The sequence below is a fragment of the Pongo pygmaeus genome, chromosome 9 (genome assembly GCF_028885625.2).
Source record: "Pongo pygmaeus isolate AG05252 chromosome 9, NHGRI_mPonPyg2-v2.0_pri, whole genome shotgun sequence".
NCBI classification, from domain to species: domain Eukaryota; kingdom Metazoa; phylum Chordata; class Mammalia; order Primates; family Hominidae; genus Pongo; species Pongo pygmaeus.
Window position 1 is genome coordinate 72,454,163 of NC_072382.2, and position 25,844 is coordinate 72,480,006.

At 42.1% G+C, this 25,844-nt stretch overlaps 1 protein-coding gene across 2 annotated transcripts in view; it reads right to left on the reverse strand.

The window, feature by feature from the left end:
- Positions 1-25,844, reverse strand: part of STIM1 (stromal interaction molecule 1) — a 232,480-nt gene that overhangs the window by 98,187 nt on the left and 108,449 nt on the right. For both annotated transcript variants that reach the window (XM_054440110.2, XM_054440109.2), the window contains exon 2: positions 20,544-20,674. In XM_054440110.2, coding sequence (XP_054296085.1) covers positions 20,544-20,674 — 131 coding nt within the window. The remainder of the gene's footprint in view (positions 1-20,543; positions 20,675-25,844) is intronic.

The following is a 25,844-nucleotide window of genomic DNA, read 5'->3' on the forward strand; positions in this document are numbered from 1 at the left end:
TCACCTTTGGGCAGTGGTATGGGAAGAGGCTTAGGGACAAAGAATATAAGACAATAAAACAAACTCATGCCTCTCCCAAGAAGCTTCTGGCATCTAATCAACTCTAAGAGGGAGGATTTAGGCTTATGCATCAATGAGCAATACAAAATATATATACACACTGTGTGTGTGTGTGTGTGTGTCCTTAAGGACAAAATATCCTATTAAGAGTATTGTACTACACTAGAGAAGGCAGAAGAATAGTGCAGGCATTGGGAGTTCCAGAAGCCTTTGTTAAGCACCATTTGTTCTTTCATTTGCCTAACCAATATTTACTGAGTAGTTACTACGTGACAGGTCTTGTGCTGAGATCCAAGGACACACAGATTAATCAGACATATTGAAAGCATCTAGGTGAGACAGATATATAGAAGAGAGTTGGTCCTTGAAGGAAAGAACCACTGCTCTATGCAGAGGAAAGTGTTACCACTCAATCCCAAAGACAGAGCCAAGCAACTTTCTCTCCAGCTCCTCCATCCCCATACTGCCTGAGACCACACGAAGTTTTCCACTCTTAACTGATCACGTAGCTTGGTCAACATCCAGAGAAATCACAAAGCTTATGAAGTGTCACAGAGGAAAAAGAATTTCACAGATAATGTCTTGAATCACATTTCTGCCACTTACCACTGTGTCACCTAGAGCCTGTAAAATGCAAACTACCTCACAGTTACAATGTGGAGAAAAGGAGATAATTTAAGGCACAGTCCCTTACAGTGCCTATATGTAGAAGATGCTTCATATGGGTTTGACTATTCTGAACCTAGGTCTCCTTGACAAGGGGGCTCATACTATTTATACTGGTTTGTCTGAGGAGAAACCTAGTGTCTGAGGATAAACAAGAATAAAGAGTATGAGCCCCCTTGTCAAGGGACCCAGCAACTTCTAATCTTACCAGTTACTTCCCAGAGACTTCTAATCTTACCTCTGCCTCCTCAAGACACCAAATGGCTAGATAAAAGAGGGCATGCCTCTCATCAAGCCTGTGCCAAACTGCTGAGGTGTATGCCTATGTGGATCTATACCTGAGAAGGCCTGATGCATGTTGGGTACTGACAAAAAATTAGAAGAAACTGGATAACACAACAACTATAGAAATTTGCACACAGCTCTATGGTTTACAAAGGATATTTTTCAAGCCTCACATCAGCCATTAAAGGTATATGTTACTGGTGTCCCTATCTTATAGATGAAGTAACTATTCTCTAGATACTTCCCTACTTGATGTCTCCCAGAGTTGCCATATTTTTTGCCTCCTGCCTTTACTCGTTAAGTTCCCCTTTCCTGGAATGCTCTTCTTCCTTTCTTCATCTAGTAAACTCCTGCTCATCTTTAAAAACCAAGTTCCAACTTCACCTCCTCTGCAAAACCTGCTCCTGACATACCTTCACTCAGAATTAGGGCCAGCTCTGTTTACTTCTAGCTTTTCAACTTTAGGATGAAATCCAACTTCCTCAGTATGGCACACAAATCTGGCTACAGCCTGCCTTTCTAATCTTATTCCCAACCTCTCTCTCCCTGCCCCACTATTACATTTGCTCGAGTTAAAAGAACCACTGACCACAGATTCCCAAGGACATCATACTTGTTACTCCACATGATGTATCATGCTCAGCCCCCTCCCCATGTAAACTCCTATTCATCTCCAAAAATTCATCTCAGGCAATACCTTTTCTGGGTAGGGTTTCCTGTTATCCTCAGATGGGTTAACTCTTTTCTGTACTTCCAGAGCATGCAGGGCTCATCTCTTGTTACAATATCTATAGGGATTGAATATGTATGTTTTTTTGCCTCAGTAATATGTGAGACCTTTGTAGGTAGTAAATTCATCTTATTAGTCTTCAAATGAATATGCAAAGTATATCCAGCATCCAGTACATAGCACACACTAAATATGTTTGAAGAAAAAAGAGAGAAAGAAGGCAAGGAGCACATCAAAAAGTAAGAAAGATTTCAAAGGAGGTATTTATAAGTGAGGAGAAGAACACAAGAATGAATGAAAGGAAATGAAAGGAAACTCACTGAACTTGAGTGAATCAGACAATTCTTGTTAATGCTATGAAGTACAAGTACACTGAATGTGAGGCATATGCAGACACAGACATGCACAGAAGGACTTGAAAAAATACATATATAGTCAAACGAACACAAACACCAGTTAGGTCTGAAGGGAAGCAGGGCCTTGGGAGCCAGCTGCCAATTCCTCCTTAGACAGGAAGAGTCAGAAGTTTTAATTTCTGAAGCATGGCTTTTCTCTCTCTGCTAGCTTGACCATTCCTGGCTGCTAGGTGATACCTGCATTCTGCCTACCACTTTGTGGGGCCCAGATTCTGCCTAGACTGACAGCATCTTTGGGCTGCTGATTACATTTCTGGCTCTGCTTTTACTTCCAGGTCCTGTGTCCTATACCTCAGACCAAACCCTTTGTCCCTAACCTTCTCCTTGATCCTCAACCTCATTTATGGGCTTTCTTTCAGCCCCTACTTCCTTGGCTCAGTGTTCCTCTTCTCCCTCCACTTCTTATCATACACAGACACATCTAAATGCACAAAGACACATACCCACACAAGCACAAAATGATGTATACACACATACAAAAAAACACAAACACAAAGGCACATATAGACATATACACATATACAGACATCTATACAAACAAGTCTTACAAATATATCTCATCCCTGTCATTGACAGGATTACCATCCAGAAAAGACAAAGCAGACTCAATAACAAAGAGAGGAGGAAGGAAAACAACAGCCTGCTTAGTGAGAAAGAATTTCCCTATCTGTCAAAGCAAGCCACCGTCGGGTTTTCCTGGAAACATGAGGGGTACCATCTGGGGGAGCTGCTGCCTCATCTTGTATCTGGCTAAGGTACTGGGACAGATTGCAAACTATGCCTACTGTCACTGATATGTAGCTCAGCTTGTCTGGGAACTGGTACCCTTGCCTGCGTGCTGGCTGACAATATGGCTTCTGCTACACCTGTACATATAAGATCACTGCATCCTGATTCCTCTGGAAACTCCCACAGGCCCTATGCATACTACCATTACAGCTCTTAAAATGTGCTATTGTCACTGCCTGTTTATATAATTGTCTCTCTCACTAGCCTAGGGCTTGTTAATGACAAAGAGTATCTTATTTTCATCACCACTTTGTAGATGAGGAAAGTGAGTCTCCAAATCACTTGGCCGTATACTTAGTACATTGCAAGGTTTGGATTTGAACCCAGGTTGGACTCCAAAGCTCATGCTTAGACTTTTAAAAAGTCAAAGTCCAAATAGTTTATTCTAAAGTTATTCTAAGAAACTCACAAAAGTTAGGATTAAATGTATGAGCTGGGCCAAATAACTTGAACTCAATAGAAGTTGCGGCCTATAAACTGATGAGCCACTCCTGGTAGGTGAATTCTACAGCCACCCCATAAGTACTTACAAGGAAGAATGGGAACAGGACATTTCTTTAGCCTAAGGAGCAGGTTTCACTTGAAAAATTATGTCATCCACGGTGTCAGCTATCTCTGTTCTGTCCAAAGGGCCTGAGCAGACTTCAATCCATGCTTTGCCTGAATTAAGAGCAGGGGGTCAGAATGTTCCATGAAGTAGGAGACAAGATGATGATTGCACCAGGATACAGGCAGAGAACTAGAAAGAAAAAAGGCAGAGAGGTGCCTCCAAACTGAAGTCAAAGAAGAATTACTGTAGCAACAAAATGTATATACCAGAAACCAATGCTGAAGTAAATTTGCATATAGTAAATTTTTTTAAGAAAGGAGAAAGAGGCTGGACACGGTTGCTCACACCAGTAGTCCCAGCACTTTAGGAGGCCAAGGCGGGTGGATCACTTGAGGTCAGGAGTTCGAGACCAGCCTGACCAACATATGAAACCCCGTCTCTACTAAAAATACAAAAATTAGCCGGGCATGGTGGCATATGCCTGTAATCCCAGCTACTCGCGAGGCTGAGGCAGGAGAATCGCTTGAATCCAGGAGGCGGAGGTTGCAGTGAGCTGAGACTGTGCCACTGTACTCCAGCCTGGGCAACAAGAGGAAACTCCATCTAAAAAAAAAAAGAAAGGAGAAAGAGGAGGAGGAGGAGGAGAAAGAGAAAAAGCAGCAGCAGCAGTAGCTCCAGGCTGTCAAAGCTGTGTGCAGGGAATGCAAAGAAAAGTTATGTTCGGAATTGGGTCCAGGGACCAAAAGGAGAGCTCTGCTTCCCAGGTGCCAGTATGGCCTCTGGGAGTGATATAGCAGCCATGGGAATCAGAGAGAGGCCCTGAGCACAAGGTGAATCAAGGAAAAATAAAACTACAGCCACTTGGCTAGCTGTCTTTGACAACTCCTCACATGTAATATCACATAGTAGGGGTCAAGAAATTGATTCAGGCCCCTGGTATATGGGTAAGAGGGAATTGCCACCAGGTTGTCCCATAGATTCTTTGACATCTTCACTTCCCCAGAAGCAGTACTAACTACAAAAAAGGAAAAGGAAGGAATAAAAAGAGGGAAACAGGGAGAAATTCTCCAAAAGAGAATGCTCCAGGACTCTTCAGTCTGACATTCTCAAAAGTCATCTATACCTCCCCAGGAACTGAGGCAACCTCGCTGTCAGTTAGCTAACCAGGGATCCACTTCCAGCAACCATGGTACTTCAGACTTCAAAGCACCACTGCATCTCTATCAAAGTTGGAGGTAGGGGAAATGGAGATAGAGGCAGGGCACGGTGGCTTACACTTGTAATCCCAACACTTTGGGAGGCCAAGGCAGGCCGATTACTGGAGACCAGGAGTTCGAGACCAGCCTGGCCAACATAGAGAAACCCCTTCTCTACTAAAAACACAAAAACATTAGCCAGGCATGGTGGTGCATGCCTGTATCCCCAGCTACTCGGGAGGCTGAGGCATGAGAATCACTTGACCCTAGGAGATGGAGGCTGCAGTGAGCAGAGATCACGCCACTGCACTCCAGCCTGGGTGACAGAGCAAGACTCTGTCTCAAAAAAAAAAAAAAAAAATGGAGATAGAAATCAACATGACTTTCAAAGTGCTTTCTACAGGGCCCTAAGGATTGTTACGGGCTGGGCTACAGAAAGGCAAGCGAAAGGTGACCACCACTCCAACCAATGCAGTGACACTTTTTTAAAAAACATCTTTATTGAGATTTAATTCACATACTAATTGTAGTATAAAACCCAATAGTTTTTAGTATATTCACAGAAGTATACAACTATCACCACAATCTAATTTTAGAACATTATCATCAGCCTGAGGCACATCTGAGTTACAATAACCTCAAAAATGGTTAACTATGAGCTAACTCAGTCTCTTTCCTTATTGGTTATACAGAAAAAAATTAATGTCTGTCTCAGAGATTTCTTGTAAGGATTATATGAGACAGCATATGCAAGAGTACACAGCACTAGCCTAGCACATCATAGCAATGGTAGTATGAGTTAAAGAAGTAGAAATACTGCTACTATAAACTAGACCACAGGCTGGGTACTTGATATACATGATTTCATTTCATCTTTGCCATAATCTTTCAAGGTAGGAATTACTGACTAATTTGACGGTAAGGAAATGAAAGTTCACAGAGTTTAAGAAAATTTTCCAGGCTGGGTGCGGTGGCTCATGTTTACAATCCCAGGATTTTGGGAGGCTGAGGTGGGCAGAGATTTCTTGAGCCCAGGAGTTTTGAGACCAGCCTGGGTAACATGGCGAAACCCCATCTCTACAAAAAACATAAAAATTAACTGGGCATGGTGGCATGCACCTGTAGTCCCAGCTACTCAGGAGGCTGTAGTGGGAAGATTGCTTGAGCCCAGGAGTTTGAGGCTGCAGTAAGCTATGAGCATGCCACTGCACTCCAGGCTGGGCGACAGAGCAAGACTCTATTAAAGAAAAAAAAGAAAGAAAAGAAAAGAAAAGAAAAAAGAAACAAAAAGAAAAGAAAAAGAAAGAGAAAGAGAGAGAGAAAAACTTTCCAAAGTCAAACAACTAATAATTGGCAAAGTATACCTGAAACTATCATCTTTCTTGCTTTAAAAGTACATACTTTTGCTCTACTACATAGCCTTTGGGCATTCTCAGTGTTTTCCTTTTTTTCTTCACTTGTGCTCCTATAGTATGTGTTATTCTCAAAGTCTTTCCTATCATTTTAAGTACAGTAATCTTACCTCCATCCAGATTCTGCACATGATTCATAACATAGGGCAGAAGGGCAGGGAAGAAGGTCACAGAGGAGATCAGACGTATAGGTCACATACTAACATGTCTAGAGCCCAGACTGTAGCAACTCCAGAAAAACAACCCAACACTGACTTCAGCTTTTATCCTGACAGGGAACTCACAAGTCCAAAGCACTCTGTCTCCATCACCATTGACCAGCCCACTCTGTACTCCTCCTTTGCACTAGAGAAACAATTTACAGGGCATAAAACAATAAGATAGTATCTTTGTTTTCAAATTCAAAATTCAAAAAAACCTCAACTCAGCACTCTTATGAGAAAGGTCCTGAACCAAACACAATGTTATGAGAAACAGCAATGAATAAAACCTAGTTCATGACCCCTAAAGGAACTCACAATCTGGTAGGACAGTTAAGGATGGACCCAATTACAACACAGAACAGAGCAACATGACAAACATAAGGTTCATGCCAAGTACTCTCGAACATGAGAAAGGATTACTTCCCACTGTAGGAGAACAAACAAGATTTCTTGGATTGGCCAGGCGTGGTGGCTCACGCCTATAATCTCAACACTTTGGGAGCCCGAGGCGGATGAATCACAAGGTCAGGAGTTCAAGACCAGCTTGGCCAACATGATGAAAGGGAGCCTGAGGCAGAAGAATCATTGGAACCCAAGAGGCAGAGGTTGCAGTGAGCCGAGATCACACCACTGCACTCCAGCCTGGGCGACAGAACAAGACTCCGTCTCCAAAAATATATATATATATTTCTTGAATGAAGCAACATTTAATCTAGGCCAGTAGTTCTCAACAAGGGGCAGTTTGAAAATTGACAACTGACAATAGTAACTGGCAATATTTTTGGTTGTCAAACTGGAAGGGGGAAGGGGAAAGGTTTGCTACTGGCATCCAGTATGTAGAGGCTAGGAATGCTACTAAACATCCTACAATGTACAAGACAGCTCCCCACAACAAAGAACTATGTGGCCCAAAATATCAATAATGCTGAGGTTCCGAAACCCTTCTAGGCCTTGGTGGACAAATGAAATTTCTTTTTCCTTTTGTTTCTATTTGTTGTTTGTCGTTATTGTTGTTGTTGTTGTTGTTGTTTTATTCCAGGCATTGCACTGAAATCTGTGGGTTGTTTTTTTTTTTTTTTTTAAGAGATGGCATCTTGTTCTGTTGCCCAGCTTGGTCTAGAACTCCTGGCCTCAAGCAATCCTCCTGTCTCAACCAAGTAGCTGAGATTATAGGCATGAACCACCAAACCTGGCTTGATTTTTACAGGCAAAGTGGGAAGCAGAGAAATGCCAGGATAAGGATTTATCTGGAACAGGGGCACAGTGATAAGATATGAAGAGCATGTTTGGGGTGGCTATAGCATAGAGTAAGGAAACACAGTATAACATGAACTAGCAGCATAAGCTAAAGCCAAATGGTGGGAGCATTGAAGGACAGACCCAGAGTTTAGATTAATTAAACAAGCAAAAGTAAGCCACTCATTTATAGTTTTATCATCTCTAAAATGGAGTTAATAACACCTAGTTCACAGAGTGGTTAAGGATTAAACAAAACTTTATATGTAATCAGCTTGGCTTGGCACATGGTAGAAGTAATCTGATGAGTTGTGTTTTAATAATGCCAGTATTAGTGCAGGAAGACAAAGCTATAGACAAAACAATACAATCAAAATCATTAGGGCACAAAGCAAGGCAATTTCTAATTAAGTGCTAAATTGAGCGATAGACACTATGTACTATGGGAGTTAGTATTGAAATGAGGAAGATCAGTGGGAATGGGAAAGTCAGGGAAGGTTCATATAAAATGAAGCTGGCACATTCCAGAGGACAACTAAGATTGATACAGACAGGGCTAGGGGTGCGGGGAGGGACACAAGAGTTTAATTCCAGGTAAGGAGAACTACCTGAGCAAAGAAAGGGGACTGGAAATAAACATAAAATGTTTATAAGACAAAGAAGATTGGAGCCAGACCAAAGTGGTAGGAGGTATGTCTAGAGAATTAACAAAGGTAGCCAAGGTGCAGTGGCTCTCACCTGTAACCCCCAGCAACTCGGGAGGCTGAGGTGAGGGGTTGCTTGAGACCAGGAGTTCAATACCAGACTTGGCAACATAGCAAGACCCTGTCTCTACAAAAATAGTTAGCCTAGTGTGGTGGTGCACACCTGTAGTCCTACCTACTTGGAAGGCTGAGGTAGGAGGATCATTTGAGCCCAGGAGCTCAAGGCTACAGTGAGCCATGATTGTGCCACTGCACTCCAGCCTAGAGGACAGAACAAGACCCTGAGTCTTTTAAAAATATATTTCAATGAAAAACAAAGAAAAGAAAGGTAAAATTGGATTTAAAGAGATGGAGTGGTAGGTACAGGAAGTTAAAGGAAAAAGGAAAAGGAAATCATGCAGGAGACACAGAACCCAAATGTACGTTAGGAAGATCACTGGCAGCATGCACAACATGGGCTTTCCGGGAGAGACTAGAGGCTGAACACTTAAGGGTTGTCTACAGCTATCTGAATATAAGAAAGTGAGGCCCAGAGCATAAAAGGGAATACAATTATTATTAATTATGGTAATAACATCTGCAAATAACCCAGCTACTTAATCTTCATCTAATTTGGCCCATATTAACCACAGCACTGGGCTTCCTACTCTCTCCCTATATACTACTACCTATAAAGTCCAAGTTCCTCCTGGCACTTTAGATATTGCAAGTGAACCTGCTGACTGCTCCCCTCAGAGTTTAGCTCCCTTAGCTCTGATTCTGTTTGGGGTGGCTATAGCATAGAGTAAGGAAATACAGTATAACATGAACTAGTAGCATGAGCTAAAGCCAAATGGTGGGAGGGGTGAAGCCAAATGGTGGCATCGGGAACCTGATGCCAGCTTCCCAAACTCTCACAGCCTCCCAGGACCTAGCATGCCTCTGGGTGGGACAATGAAAAACATAGAAAACAAGTCTATTTCTACCCCCACTAAACTCTAAACAGGTCTCATGACATTTCTACTCTGTCGCTCAGGCTGGAGTACAGTGGCACAATCCCGGCTCACTGCAACCTCCGCCTCCCTGGGGTTCAGGTGATTCTCATGCCTCAGCCTCCCGAGCAGCTGGGATTATAGGCACTTGATACCAACCCCAGCTAATTTGTGTATTTTTAGTAGAGACGTGGTTTCACCATGTTGGTCAGGCTGGTCTCAAACTCCTGACCTCAAGTGATCCGCCCGCCTCGGCCTCCCAAAATGCTGGGATTACAGGCATGAGCCACCATGCCTGGCCCAAAAGCCAGACCTTTTTAAAAGTACACAGGCGCCAGGCATGGTGGCTCACACGTGTAATCCCAGCACTTTGGGAGGCCGAGGCAGGCAGATCACCTGAGGTCAGAAGTTCAAAACCAGCCTGACCAACATGGAGAAACCCCGTCTCTACTAAAAATACAAAATTAGCCGGGCGTGGTGGTGCATGCCTGTAATCCCAGCTACTCAGGAGGCTGAGGCAGGAGAATCACTTGAACCTGGGAGGCAGAGGTTGCAGTGAGCCGAGATAGCGCCATTGCGCTCCAGCCTGGGCAACAAGAGCAAAACTCCGTCTCAAAAAAAAAAAAAAAAAAAAGTACACAGGCATATGTAGGAGGCTGGGTGAGCTGCCAGAAAAGTTGTAGTCCCTATAAATGTGTGATCCTGCTTTATCATGCCCTCCCTCTTAATATCAACCACTTAAGCAAAAACAGAACTACCTCTACCTCCTACAGTCTCCTGGCCCTAGTCAAGTCAGGCACACTGCTGGGAGTGGCTCCCATGGCTAAATGCTGTGGTGCCACGGGATGGTGATAGAGCTGATCTAGAATTTTGCTATACAGGCCAGCCCTCACTATTGTACCCTCATGTTGAGGGAGAAAAAAACATGGCTTTAGCACCTATCACGTACCAGGCATTGCGCTAGGGGCTTTACATACATTAATTCCTCACAACATCCCTGCAACATCCCTCCTCAAATAGCTTAAAAAAAAAAAAATCAAGGCTCAGAAAGGTAAGGTTATTTGCCTAAAGTTGTATAGCCAGTAAGTGGCAAAGCCAAGTTTTGAATACAGGCTTGTTTGCATCAAAATATATGTTCTTTCTGATGATAACAATAATAAACATAAAAATTTTAATTGAGCCTCTTCTATGTGCCAGGCATTGTATTAAGTGCTTTATATGCATTATTCATTTAATATTTGCAACAACTTCATGAAAAGCCTACTACTATTATTACTCCAATTTCTAATGAAGAAACTGAGGTGGAAAGGGACTATGTAACGTCCCCAAGTTTCCACAGCTGGAAGAGGCAGAATGGAGTCTGTATGATTCCAGAGCATAAGCTCATAACTCTGTGTTATACTTCTATACCAGACACCGCAGACACTAACAGAAGTCAAAAGTAGATCTTGTAGCTTCCTGGATTCATACTGCTACCTACTCATCCTTATCCCCTAAAATGTGTGATCACACCCTTGCTAAGACTCCCATAGCAGAATGATAGCATTCTGCTATAGCAATATTGGTCAGTCATTCAACACAGTGATTAAGCACATATTCTATAACAGACTTTGTTGGGCACTGGGGAAAACAGAGACAAACCAGATAAGAGCAGTTCTTTCCCTAAAGGGGCTCAAAATACATCAGACAAACATTAAAATACAGCTGTCAGGGGCCAGGCGTGGTGGCTCATGCCTGTAATCCCAGCACTTTGGGAGCTGGAGGCGGGCAGATCACCTGAGGTCAGAAGTTCAAGACCAGCATGATCAACATGGCGAAACCCCATCTCTACTAAAAATACAAAAATTAGCTGGGTGTGGCAGTACGCGCCTGTAGTTCCAGCTACTAGGCAGGCTGATGCAGGAGAATCGCTTGAACCCAGGAGGTAGAGGTTGCAGTGAGCCAAGACTGTACCACTGCATTCCATCCTGGGTGACAGAGTGAGACTCCATCTCCAAAAAAAAACAACTGTCAGGCTAGGCATGGTGGCTCACACACGTAATCCCAGAACTTTGGGAGGCTGAGGCAGGAGGATTTCTTGAGCCCAGGAGTTCAACACCAGCCTAGGCAACATAGTGAGACCCTATCTAAGAAAAATACAACTGTCAGATGCTAGTTGATTTCCTGTATATATAGAGGAAAAGAGAAAAGGGAAAGTAGCAAGCATTCACTGAGCTTGAATTACATGTCAGGTACTACGCTGGGAACTTTAAAAAAATTAACATATGATGAAATTTAACTTTTTGGAGCATAGTTCTATGAGTTTTAATACATATTTATTAATAGATTCATGTAACTGCCCTTGCAATCTGGACACAGAACAGTTAGTCCATTACTCCCCAAAAACTTCCTCCATGCTTTCCCCTTGTGGTCAAATCCTCCCCTACAATAATAACCCCTGATAACCACTGACCTAGTCTCCATCCCTATAGTTTTGCCTTTCTCAGAATGTCATATAAATAGAATCACATAGTATGTAATTTTTTGAGACTGGTTTCTTTCCCTCAGATAATGCCTCTGAGATTCACGTATGTTGTGTATATTAGTAGTTCATGCCTTTGTTTTGCTTTTTGTTTTTGCTTTTTGGTTTTGCTTTTCCCCAGAGGTGTTGATCCAAAAAATTCATGCCTTTATATTGCTCAGTAGTCTTCCATAGTCTGTTTATCCGTTCATACATTGAAGGACATTTGGGTTATGTCCAGTTTTTGGCAATCACAAATAAAGATACTATAAACATTCATGTACAGGTTCTACTGTGAATATAAAGTTTCATTTATTTATAGGGTAAATACCTAGAGGAAGAATTGCTGGGACATATATTTAACTTTGTAAGAAACTTGGGGAACATCACACTCTGGGGACTGTTGTGGGGTGGGGGGAGGGGGGAAGGATAGCTTTAGGAGATATACCTAATGCTAAATGACGAGTTAATGGGTGCAGCACACCAGCATGGCACATGTATACATATGTAACTAACCTGCACATTGTGCACATGTACCCTAAAACTTAAAGTATAATCATAATAAAATTAAATTAAAAAAAAGAACCTATTAAAAAAAAAAAAAAAGAAACTGTGAAACTTTTCCAGACTGGCTGTATCATCCTGCATTCCCATCAGCAAGAGTTCCAGTGGCTCTTCCTCCTCGTCCAGGACTTGATATTGTCCATTTTTTATTTTTAGTCATTCTAACAGGCATGTGGTGATACCTCATTATGGTTTTAATTTGCATTTCCCTAACGGTTAATAATATTGAGTATCTTTTCATAGCTTATTAGCCATCCATATATCTACTTTGAAGTCTCTGTTCAAATCTTTTCCCATTTTTTATTAAGTGGCTTATTTTCTTCTTCTTCTTCTTCTTCATTTTTTTTTTTTTTTTGAGGCAGAGTCTCACTTTGTTGCCCAATCTGGAATGCAGTGGTGCAATCTCCACTCACTGCAACCTCTGCCTCCCAGCTTCAAGCGATTCTCCTGCCTCAGCCTTTCCAGTAACTGGGATTACAGGCACGTGTCGCCACACCAGCTAATTTTTTTGTATTTTTAGTACAGATAGGGTTTTGCCATGTTGGCCAAGCTGGTCTCAAACTCCTGACCTCAAGTGATCTGCCGGCCTCAGCCTCCCAAAGTTGTTGGGATTACAGGCGTGAGCCACCACCACACCTGGCCTGGCTTATTTTCTATTGTCGAGTTTTGAGAATTCTTTGTGTTGGGAACTTTAAACAGCACTTTTCTCACTTAATCCTGACAACAACCCTGTAATGGTAGGAATCATTAACTACCACTTTACCCTGAGAAAACCAAAGGGAAAGTCACTAGACTACTATAATCTGATCACAGTTCTGCCTAATTTCAAAGTTTTCTTATCACTTAATCACCTGTGACATACAGAGCACTAGAATGCAAGCTCCCTAAAAGCAGGGATCTTATCTGTTTTGCACACTGTGGAATCCCTAGCCTTCGAATAGTGCCTGGCTTTAATACCTATTAAATAAGAATTTGTTTAATGACTAAATAAATGCCCTGATTTGCCATGTAGGCTCCAGAAAAGAAAATAGCACTGCTCTCAAAAAGTATGGTCCAGTCAAGGAGACAATGGTCTTAGGTAGGCCCTTGTCTGCCCAACTCATACTGTTAAGGACAACCTAACAGTACCATCCCACTGCAACAAATCTTTTGCCCATGGAGCAAACCCCACCAGAGGTTTGAATAGAACACAGGTCATGAATTCTCATACTGCCAGCCTGTTAGAACTCCCTGCCAGCTCTGCAAGAAGGGCACCATCACCAATAGAGCCATCTGGCACATCTGAAGGGCCCACAATACATAGCCTCTGCTATCCAGAAGAGAAGCAAGCAAACATGGCACTTAACCAAACTAGCTGCCCCTACACAAATGATTATATATTTTTCTTTTCTTTTAAGAGACTCTTAAAAAGTCTCTTTTAGGGTCTCTGTGCCAATATCTAGCTTTTTTTTTTTTTGGTAGAGATACAGTCTCCCTATGTTGTCCAGGCTGGTCTTGAACTCCTGGGCTCAAGTAATCCTCCTGCCTCAGCCTCCCAAGGTGCTCAGATTACAGCTGTGAGCCACCACAATTGGCCTGATTATATATTTTTCTATAACATGCCTACTGAGTCTCAGTTTGCCCTAAGTCTAATTTCACAGCAGAGTATATTCAGCAATTAGAAACGAGAATGGCTTTTTCTGCCCATGGATGCCACTGAAAACATCATTAAAGTCTCTCTTCCCACTGCTATCATGTCTAAGTCAGAGTCTCTTAAGGAGTCCCAACAGCTGTAGAAGTTCTTCATCAGAGAGTTGAGCTTTGAAATGACCAGTGAGGGTCCAATGAGCCATTCTGAGCAACAGGGAGCGCTCACAGAATGTGGTAATGAGAGATCCAAATACCAAGTGCTCCAGGGGCTTTGGGTTTGTCACATATGCCACTGTGGAGGAGGTGGATGCAGCCGTGAATGCAAGGCTACATAAGGTGGACGGAAGAGCTGTATCAAGAGAAGATTCTCAAAGACCACATGCCCACTTAACTATGAAAAGGATATTTGTTGGGGGCTTTAAAAAAGATACATTTTAAATTTAAAAAAAATTTTTTTTAATTAGCTGGGTGTGGTGGCATGTGCCTATAGTCCCAGCTACTCAAGAGGCTGAGACAGGAAGATCGTTTGAGCCTGGGAGGTAAAGGCTACAGTGAGCCATGCTCACACCACTGAACTCCAGCCTGGCCGACAGTGTGAGACTTTGTCTCAAAATAAATAAACAAATATTTTTAAAAGAAATACTGGCTGGGTGCAGTGGCTCATGCCTGTAATTCTAGCACTTTGGGAGGCCGAGGCAGGGGATCACTTGCCCAGGAGTTCAAGACCAGCCTGGGCAGCATGGCAAGACCTCATCTCTACAAAAAATACAAAAATTAACTAGGTGCAGTGGTGCGCGCCTGTAGTCCCAGCTACTCGGGAGGCTGAGATGGGACAATCACTTGAGCCCAGGAGGTCCAGGCTGCAGTGAGCTGTGTTTACACCACTGCACTCCAGCCTGGGCGACAGAGCAAGACCTTGCCTCAAGAGAAAAAAAAAGAAATACCATACTGTGAATGGCCACAACTATGAAGTTAGGGATGCCTTGTCGAAGAAAGAGATGGCTAGTGTTTCATCTAGCCAAAGAGGTCGAAGTGGTTCTGGAAACCCTGGTGATGGTCGTGGACGTGGTTTTGGTGGGAATGACAACTTTGGTCATGGAGGAGAAACTTCAGTGGTTGTGGTGACTTTGGTAGCAGCCATGCTGGTAGTGATCTGGTAGCAACGGGGATGGCTATAATGGATTTGGTAACAACAGTGGTTATAGAGGGGGCAGCCCTGGTTACGCTGAAGGAAGCAGAGGCTATGGAAGTGGAGGCAGGATTATGGAAATCAGCGCAGTGGCTACAGCAGGAGTGTCAGCTCTCACAGCTATAACAACGATGGAGGCAGAAGCAGCTTTGTTGGTGGCAGTGAAAGCAATTTTGGAGGTGGTGACAGCTACAATAATTTTGGCAATTATAACAATCAGTCCTCAAATTTTGGATGCACGAAGGGAGGAAACTTTGGACGCAGAAGCTCTGGATTCTATACTGGCCAAAACACAAAACCAAGGCAGCTATGGTGGTTCCAGTCAGTAGCTATGGCAGTGGCAGATTTTAATTACTGCCAGAAAAATGCTTAGCAGGAGAAGAGAGCCAGAGAAGTGACAAAGAAGCTACAGGTTACAACAGATTTGTGAACTCAGCCAAGCACAGTGGTGGCAGGGCCTAGCTGCTACAAAGAAGACATGTTTTAGACAATATTAATGTGTATAGGCAAAAAAAAAAGTAGGACTGTATTTGTGACTAATTGTATAACAGGTTATTTTAGTTTCTTTTCTGTGGAAAATGTAAAGCACGCCAACAATGAGTTTTAGTGTAGATATTTTTTTTTACTCATGCTGTTGATTGCTAAATGTAATAGTTTGATAGTGATGCTGAATAAATGTGTCTATAAAAAAAGAAATGAGAATGAATCAAAGAAGAGATAAAACTATAAGAAGAAAACTATAAGAGGCAATCATAAGAATGTATATAGGAATCTAGGTACTGGGGTAATAGTGCAAGAGGCCCTGAAGACATGCTTTGATTCATACAAAGAAAAGTTAACACTCTAGTCACAATAATCTGTAGGAAGAAAGACTTACTTCAGAAATGGCTAAAATTTTAAAAGATCTGTAACTGGGGTTACAGTCCAGTTATGCAGAAAAGTTACCAGTAGGAGGCTGAATACATGAGGCCTCAATAGAGCAACCCTTCAGACTTCTACTAAGGCTCCTGAGTAATCAGCAAGGCTTTTAGATGACTTATAAAAATCTCAGGTCCTTCATCGGAATCCAAGGAAATGAAGCTGAAGCAGGAGAACGAGGGGAAAATTAACCAGCCTTCCAACTTTGTCTGCCTCATTCTAAAATTTACATAGTAGACCATTTGTCATCCATGCTGTCCCACAAAGAGTTTTTGTTTATGATTTATGACAGGTTTATGCTACTTCTACTTGAATATCTATATTTCCCATGTGGTTTTTATGTTTAATATTAGGAGAGTAGAGCCAGTTAACATTTAGGGAGTTATCTGTTTCCATTTTGAGGTGGCCAATATGGAAATGTGGAATTTTTATAAAGGTTATAAATGTTTGGCATAGTACTTTTGGTACATTGTGGCTTCACAAGGGCCAGTGTTAAAACTGCTTCATGTCTAAGCAAAGAGAACTGCCTACACATTGGTATGTCCTGGTAGGGAGTAAAAGGGATCATTGGTTCCAGTCACAGGTGTAGTAACTATGGGTACTTTAAGGTTTGGAGCACTTAAATGGCTGGGGTAGAAACAGATATCCCATGGATCACGTTACATCTTTTTTGTTTTGTTTTGTTTTTTTGTTTTTTTTGTTTTTGAGACGGAGTCTCGCTCTGTCACCCAGGCTGGAGTGCAGTGTTGAGATCTCGGCTCGCGGCAAGCTCCGCCTCCTGGGCTCACACCACTCTCCCGCCTCAGCATCCAGAGTAGCTGGGACTACAGGCGCCCGCCACCACGCCTGGAGAACTTTTTGTATTTTTAGTAGAGACGGGGTTTCACCGTGTTAGCCAGGATGGTCTCGATCTCCTGACCTCATGATCCACCCGCCTCGGCCTTCCAAAGTGTTGGGATTACAGGCGTGAGCCACGGTGCCCGGCCCTTTTTTTTTTTTATACTTGTTTATTTTTTTGTAGAGACAAGTTCTCACTATGTTGACTAGGCTGGTCTTGAACTCCTGGCCTCAAGCAGTCCTCCTGCCTTAGCCTCCCAAAGTGCTGGGATTATGGGTGTGAGCCACCACACCTGGCCCACATGTTACATCTTGTATATCTATGGAATATTCAATCTCACTGTGCACACCTTTGACTACGGCTGCAGAAGTGTTCCTTTAGACAAAGTTGTGACCCATTTTACTCTGGATAAGGGCAGAAACAGTTCACATTCCATTATTTGTAAAGTTACCTGCTGTTGGCTTTCATTATTTTTGCTACACTCATTTTATTTGTATTTAAATGTTTTAGGCAACCTAAAAACAAATGTAAAAGATGCAGTAAAAATGAATTGCTTGATATTCATTACTTCATGTATATCAAGCACAGCAGTAAAACAAAAAAAGAAAAACCCATGTATTTAACTTCTTTTTTTTTAGGTTTTTTGCTGTTGTGATTTTTTTTGATACTTGCCTAACATGCATGTGCTGTAAAAATAGTTAACAAGGAAATAACTTGAGATGACAGCTAGCTTTGTTTAACATCTTATGAAATTTTCATTAACAATCCAAGCATAATTGTTAAGAACACGTGTATTAAATTTATGTAAGTGGAATAAAAGTTTTATGAATGAAAAAAAAAAACCCTTCAGGTCCTCGATGGCCAAAAGAACCAGGGTTTCTGGTACCCCACCATCCATTACACAATATTCTAAACCCTGAGATATCTACCCAACTTTCTAGTTAGATCCTGAACTCTAAGGCTATCTTATACATGTTTGAGGTGACTTAGGCACACACATTTTGGTACTTTCTCTCTCAGGAAGGTAGCTTGTGATTGATCATGCAAACCTAGACCAGCAGGCCTCTCTAACCATGTGAGGCCTGAGATTGCAGGGAGAGCAGTGGAAACCAAGGCAAGACAAAAACTATACTGAAAAAGAACAGCTCACCACTGGTGCAGAGAAGAGCCAGGGTAACAGCTTTTGTGTTATTTCGGAACAGTTTGTGCTGATGAGCTTTTTGTTGTGGTAACATTCCTCTAAAAAGAACATTTTATTCCTCCCCTCATTGACAAAGCAACTCAGCAGAATGCAACAAAAAAAAAAAAAAAAGGACGAGGAGCAGGTAACAAAGATATCCAAGAATTTATAGATCTTGGGTTACATCACCTTCTTCATCCATTCCCCAGTTTTGTGGCCAGGCCCTGGGACAGTGATCAGGACGCCACTAGGCCTCATTCACCCCCAGGAACATGGCTGTATTCTCAGGTTAGACAAATAAAATTTTGATCCTTTACAGGTCAGCGACACTTCTGGATGTAACCAAATTTCAGATACTTACATCATGTCGTTGTCTTTGCTCAAGAACCTACAGTTGCCTGGTTCAACAAGTATACATATCTCAGCCTGGGACCCACTTTCCTTTCCAACTTTTTGTTCTGTGGTTTTCCACCACAGTCCCTGTCTAACCAAACCAACCCACTATATTTCTTACTACCTCTACAGCTTTGCTCACACTGATTCTCCACTACTCAGTAAGCCCAACCCTTTCCATTCTATCCAAATTTTACTTTTTATCCAGGAAGTCTATTTTTCTCTTCCTTTAAATTCCTTAAACATTATCTGGTTCATCCTTACAGACAAATCCCCTCTGTTGACCAATCAGTGAATTTTGTGTTTTGTTTTGTTTTAGAGACAGGGTCTTGCTCTGTTGCCCAGGCTGGAGTGCAATGGCATGATCATAGTGCACCACAGCCTCGACCTCCTAGGTTCAAGTGATCCTCCAGCCTCAGCCTCCAGAGTAGCTGAGACTACAGGTGTATGCCACCACACCCAGCCAATTTTTTTTTTTTTTTAGAGACAGGGTCTCGCTGTGTTGTCCAGGCTAGTCTTGAATTCTTGACCTCAAGCTATCCTCCTGCCTTGGCCTCCCAAAGTGCTGGGATTACAGGCATGAGCCACCACACCCAGATTCAGTGGAGTTCTGTATGCTACTTGCCCATCTTCAGTGATAGGGAGTTCACTGTCTACCAAGGAGGCCTCTTCTATGACAAGATAGCTCTCACTGTTAGTCAATTCTTTATTCTAAAAGAAAATGCCTACTTTTTACTTTCCCCACTTTACTTTGGACCTGGTTCTGCTCTTAGAATAGGAGAAACAATACAGCAGTACTTAAGAGCATGGGCTTTGAAATCAGATCTGCGCTGATATTCACTGTGTCCCTGAAGAAAATGCTTAACCTTTCTAAGCCTCCATACCCTAGTAATAATACCAACTTCATAAATCTGTTGAAGTTAAAAGAGTAACTATGCAAAAAGCTTAACACTGTGACTGGCATAAGGTAAGAGTTCAATCAATGAGAGCTAGTATCATGGTTTTCACTTTACTATCATTATTACTTAAGTCTGATTTATTTACTTCTTATGTATTTAAAGATAGAAATTATATTAACTGAGTCTCCTCTTCTCCAGGCTAAAGTCTCTTCACTAGACTTTAAGTTATATAAAGACAGACTGTATCTGTTTTATTTACAGTCCCATCTCCACGCCTAGCACAGTGCATGGTACATAGACGCTTAATAAACATAATTGTGTTGAATGCTCTGTTTCATACTTTCCAAACCCTTCATCACTCATGTCACTCCTCTCTGTATAGGCCCTCACTGTTCCAAATCCTTCTGACAATGTGGGATCCAAAATTGAACTCAAAACTCAAAGGTAGCCTGGCAGGAAAGAGAGAGTGGGGTTATCTCCCCCATCGTGATATAACTACATCACTATTGAAGATTTGGCATAACTTGGTAGCTTCACCAAACTACTGGTATATGTTGAGCTTTAAATGAAGAAACTTTTAAATCTTTTCACACATAATGACCTTATACTCTGGGATCTGCTGAGCCACAGGTACAATAATGCCAAAAGATGAAACAACAATAGAGCTTTTTTCTATTTAGAGACTCCTCTAACTCTTACTATCTAGACCACTCAACTGGCTCCCAAAAACTTCAACCTGGAATTCAGAATGATCTTTCTAAAACAGTTTGTTTCTTCTTCCCAAATAGAGTATAAACTCCCAGAGGGCAGGATCTGGGTGTCTTATCTTCTATCCCTCATGCCAACACAGGGCTGAGAACAGACTGATGCCCTCCATCTATAGCAGGATTGCAAGAAGGATCCAAGGAAACCATAGAGACCAGCCTCAGGGATCTCTCTCCCTCCCAAACAACACAGCTTAGTCAGTGTTATACAACTAGCCAGTAGGCAGGGGGCAGCCAGCCCAGGCACAGATACAGGCATAAAGCCTACACTCTGACAGGCTGACTCCTGGAGGGCTGCTCTTCTGGGAGCCCCCTTCCCTGATAGGGATGAGTTCCTAAAGAACAAGCCAGCAGAGAACATCTCTCCACAGGGAAGAGCCTGTCTAAGCAGCTTTCAAAGACTAATTCACACAGGAAGAAAAGAGAGCCATAGCAGGATGGGAGCACTCACCTCATCACTTTCTTCCACATCCACATCACCATTGGCATCATCGTCCATCAGCTTGTGGATGTTACGGACTGCCTCGAAGCTGAGTTTCTCATCCTCACTGTGACACAGGGGCTTGTCAATTCGGCAAAACTCTGTGTAAGAAAAGCAAGAGACAAAATTACTCAGAGCTGCCACCCAGAACCTATCACCCACCTGTGTCAGCATCCTTAGCTTCTAGCATCTGACTCCTCATGTAGGCACTTAACTGGCTATTTGTACAGTGACAGAGGTGTTTCATCTAGACTTTAACTGTCTCCCCAAGAAAATGCTGAGCTCCCCCACAAGGACAATGCTTTATCACCCTAATAGTTTCTTGGCAGGGAAGTCTTGCATAGGACTGGGAGTATACTGGGATCTAGACAAGAACGTGAATCAGTAACTCACAAGTGAGAGAAAACATAAATAGCCAATGAACACAGGAAAAAATCTGGCCTCATTAGTAATCAAAGAAATACATATTCAATTGAGTTATTATTTTTAATCAGCCAAATACACAAATGTAAATCAGCATAATCTTTCTGGAAACAGAACAACAGCCAATTAGTCCCAGTGCCCAAATAATGTGTAATTTTCCTTTTTGTTCATTTTGTCAGTGCTGATATACATAAGGTCAGCCATTGACTGAGGAAACCTCTCACATCTCATGCCTTCCCACAGACAGTTATATCAGGCAAATATTTTTTAGATATCTGAAGGCCCTGAGCTCATCTGATACAACACCTTAGGTGGTCTGGGATACGGTTTCTTCTGCCTACCATTACATGTCCATGTAGCAGTAAAACCAGCACAAGAGCCTAGGCCACCTTAGCTCTTTCTGTGACACCTAGTCCTCTCTTACAAGCCTGGAAAACACCTAATCTGAATGACGCACACAATAGAAAGAGCCCGAAATCTAGGCTTAGCTCTACCATGTGATCTAGGGAGGTCATTTCTCTTCCTCAGGCCTCAAGGTCACTATTTGAAAAAGGTATTTTGGCTGAAGTTTCTAGTATTTCTTCCAATTCCTAGATGCTAAAATTCCTCTTTCCTTTTGACCTGGATCTTGACAACTACTTCCTTGGCAAAATACTCTTCAGATGACCCTCAAAGAAGATAGAGCTTGACTTCCTAGGCAATAGAAGAAGCTGTCACAGGACAGAAAGTAAGGACAGGGTGAAGAGGCTGTGGTTGTGATGCCTTTTAGAAGGTACTAATCAAAGACCTAAAATACCCTAATCCATTTAATCATCTACTTGTCTACCAGCCAAAGACAGTGATAAGACTAGACAGGTCACCTCTCTACCTCTTGCTAGTCACTCAAATCCTTTTCAAAATAAGGGAGGAGTGTAAATATTAAATTTTAAAGTGTTCCAGATGTGATTCAATAGAAGTATGTTGAACATTGAAGCTCACCAATGTTAAGTGATGTGCCAAAGTCAAAGGCAGCTAAAGAGCCACAGTGAGAGCCCAAGTCTGCTGACTCCCAGGCCAGCACTTCAAAATTCCATCTTCACCACTGCCTTTTTGCTAGGGTGACCAGATAGCTGGCATTGGGTTGCTTTCATCTTTTAGAAGCCACAGGTGATAATACGGGCAAGAAGAACATTGAAGAAATGGGTGGGTTTTTTTTGGTTTTTTGTTTGTTTGTTTGTTTTTTGAGACAGAGTCTCACCCTGTTGCCCAGGTTTGAGTGTAGTGGCATGATCTCTGCTCACTGCAACCTTCGCTCCCTGGACTCAAGCAATTCTCCTGCCTCAGCCTTCCGAGTAGCTGGGATTACAGGCATGCACCACCATGCCCAGCTAATTTTTTGTATTTTTAGTAGAGACGGGGTTTCACCATGTTGGCCAGGCCAGTCTTGAAGTCCTGACCTCAAGTGATCCGCCCACCTCGGCCTCCCAAAGTGCTGGGATTACAGGCATGGGCCACCACACCCAGCCTGCAATGGTTTGATAAAAGAAAAAAAGTATGATGAACAGTATGCATACAAAAAGAAATATCTCTGCATAAACTTATTTCTCTCTACATTTGTTCTGCTAAATTGGGGAGTGGGATGAAGGGGTAGTGGGAACTTAGGGAGAGAGCAGAATACACCCAAAGATTAAGGTATTGTTTCTCTACTACTTCACCAACAAAAACATATATAATTGCATATTAGAGCTTTTTCATCAGCCCATGATATGCCCATTTAAACATTTATTGAATGTTCTTCATATATCAGGCCCTATGATCAGCATGGGGCATAAAAACATGAATCATATCTCATTTTTCTCTCAGAAGGCTAATTACAAAAGTGGGAGAGACAAGCAATTAAAACACTATGTGCTAAGTGCCATGATAGAAAGGATCAAAATTAAGGATCAGCAAATTTTTCTGTAAACAGCCAGATAGTAAACAACTTAGGATTTGTCAGCCATATAGTCTCTGTTGCACAACTTAACTCTGCCATTGTAGCACAAAAGCATCCATAGACAAAATATAAGTGAATGAGCTTGAATGTGTTCTTTTTTTTTTTTTTTTTCTTTTATTATTATTATTATTATTATTATTATACTTTAGGTTTTATGGTACATGTGCACAATGTGCAGGTAAGTTACATATGTATACATGTGCCATGCTGGTGCGCTGCACCCACCAACTCGTCATCTAGCATGAGGTATATCTCCCAATGCTATCCCTCCCCCCTCCCCCCACCCCACAACAGTCCCCAGAGTGTGATGTTCCCCTTCCTGTGTCCATGTGTTCTCATTGTTCAATTCCCACCTATGAGTGAGAATATGCGGTGTTTGGTTTTTTGTTCTTGCGATAGTTTACTGAGAATGATGATTTCCAATTTCATCCATGTCCCTACAAAGGACGTGAACTCATCATTTTTTATGGCTGCATAGTATTCCATGGTGTATATGTGCCACATTTTCTTAATCCAGTCTATCATTGTTGGACATTTGGGTTGGTTCCAAGTCTTTGCTATTGTGAATAATGTGGCAATGAACATACGTGTGCATGTGTCTTTATAGCAGCATGATTTATAGTCCTTTGGGTATATACCCAGTAATGGGATGGCTGGGTCGAATGGAATTTCTAGTTCTAGATCCCTGAGGAATCGCCACACTGACTTCCACAATGGTTGAACTAGTTTACAGTCCCACCAACAGTGTAAAAGTGTTCCTATTTCTCCACATCCTCTCCAGCACCTGTTGTTTCCTGACTTTTTAATGATTGCCATTCTAACTGGTGTGAGATGGTATCTCATTGTGGTTTTGATTTGCATTTCTCTGATGGCCAGTGATGGTCAGCATTTTTTCATGTGTTTTTTGGCTGCATAAATGTCTTCTTTTGAGAAGTGTCTGTTCATGTCCTTCGCCCACAAAATGGGAGAAAATTTTCGCAACCTACTCATCTGACAAAGGGCTAATATCCAGAATCTACAATGAACTCCAACAAATTTACAAGAATGTGTTCTAATAAAACTTTATTTATAAAAGCAGGCAGTAAACTGGATTTGGCCCACAGGCCATAGTTTGTTGAACCCTGTTCTAGAATATCATAGGTAGCATACCTAAATCATATTGGATTGACCTAAAAGAAAGAAATCCAAGGCTGGGTGTAGTGGCTCACACCTGTAATCCCAGCACTTTGGGAGGCTGAGGTGGGAGTTCCCTTGAGCCCAGGAGTTAAAGACTAGCCTGGGCAACATGGTGAAACCCTGTCTTTACAAAAATTTAAAAAATTAGCCAGGCATGATGGCACACACCTGTGGTCCCAGCTACTCAGGAGGCTGAGGTAGGAGGATCGCTTGAGCCCACGAGGTTGAGGCTGCAGTGATCCATGTTTGTGCCACCGAACTCCAGCCTGGGCAACACAGTGAGACCCTGTCTCAAAAAAAAAGAATTAAAGAAAGAAAGAAATCCAATCTTTTCATTAACCTGTATCCACACACATAAATCCAATCTTTTCATTAGCCTGTATCCACACATATCCTACGTAAAGCAAAACTTCGAATAGGCTTTTTAAAATAATGGAAATAGTTTACCAAGCTCTAGGGTTTGGGGCCTCCAGGCTGCACCACTGGCCTGAGGTCAATTAACCAGCACCTTTCCCAAAAACCTACAAGATCCAAGAAGTTTGGGCTTCAAATACCCAGCCTCTGGTTTGTAACCTAAGACAGACAGGTGACCTTTGCTGCCAGCATCAGCTGACATGGAGAAGGATTAAAGGGATTGAGGGTTAGGGAGTACAAAAGCTTGATTCCCCTATGGTCACTGAATCCTGTACAGAAAAACCATGTCAGCCAAAACTCACAAATAACTCCTTCAACCAAGCACGTCCTAAGCTGTCTCTCTGTTCTTCCTGAGACCTTTCCTACCTTCTCTTACGCATTCCAATCTGGCAAGGTTTCCCACAACCATCTGGAAATACCTTCAAAGAGCCATCCATTTAGCAACATATAACTACAGTGAAAAAGCCGGGACTTAGAACACTATCAAAATCCCATCTTCACCAATCACAAACCATAAGATATTGGACAAGTCAATTTATTTGAGCCTCCAATTTCTCATTTGCAAAATAAGGATAATAATCTGCTGCACAGACTTTTTAAAAATAAAATCACATTTGTTAAAACATCCAGCAGAGGGCCTGGTATAGGCTGACATTTAATACATTTGTAGTATCCTTCTTTACCTCCAGAGCAGCAAGTAAACAGTTCCCATCTTCTTTTAACTTCGGCCACTTTCCCTGTCTGACTATGAAGAACCAAATATAGGAGGTATAATCCAATCAACCTGACCAGTCATATGTTCCAGGTGAACGGGAAAGTGGCTCTTTGCAAGACTCTGACAGCAGCCTGTACTCCCACAACATTTATATGCTATCACTGGTAACATTCAACATACTGGGTTTAATGCGTCTTCCCACCAGACTGTGATCTCCATAAGGGATTGGTACCATGTCCCCAACAGCAACAAAAAGCCAGGTTCTTGATAAGATGCTCAGTAAATGTTTTTTTAAAATGAACACCTAAATATTAACTCTACAACTATGTGTAGGATTTCTCTAGAGAAAAAACAGAAGAGTTCTAGGCAAAGAAAATAGCATAGGCATATGTTTTTAAACTTTTTGGTCTCAGGACCCTTTTATATGCATAACATCTTTTAATTACAAAGAACTGTTTAATATTTACCATATTAGAAAGTAAAACAGATGCAGCCATAAAAAAGAACGAGATCATGTCCTTTGCAGGGACATGAATGGAGATGGAGGCCATTATCCTTAGCAAAAGAA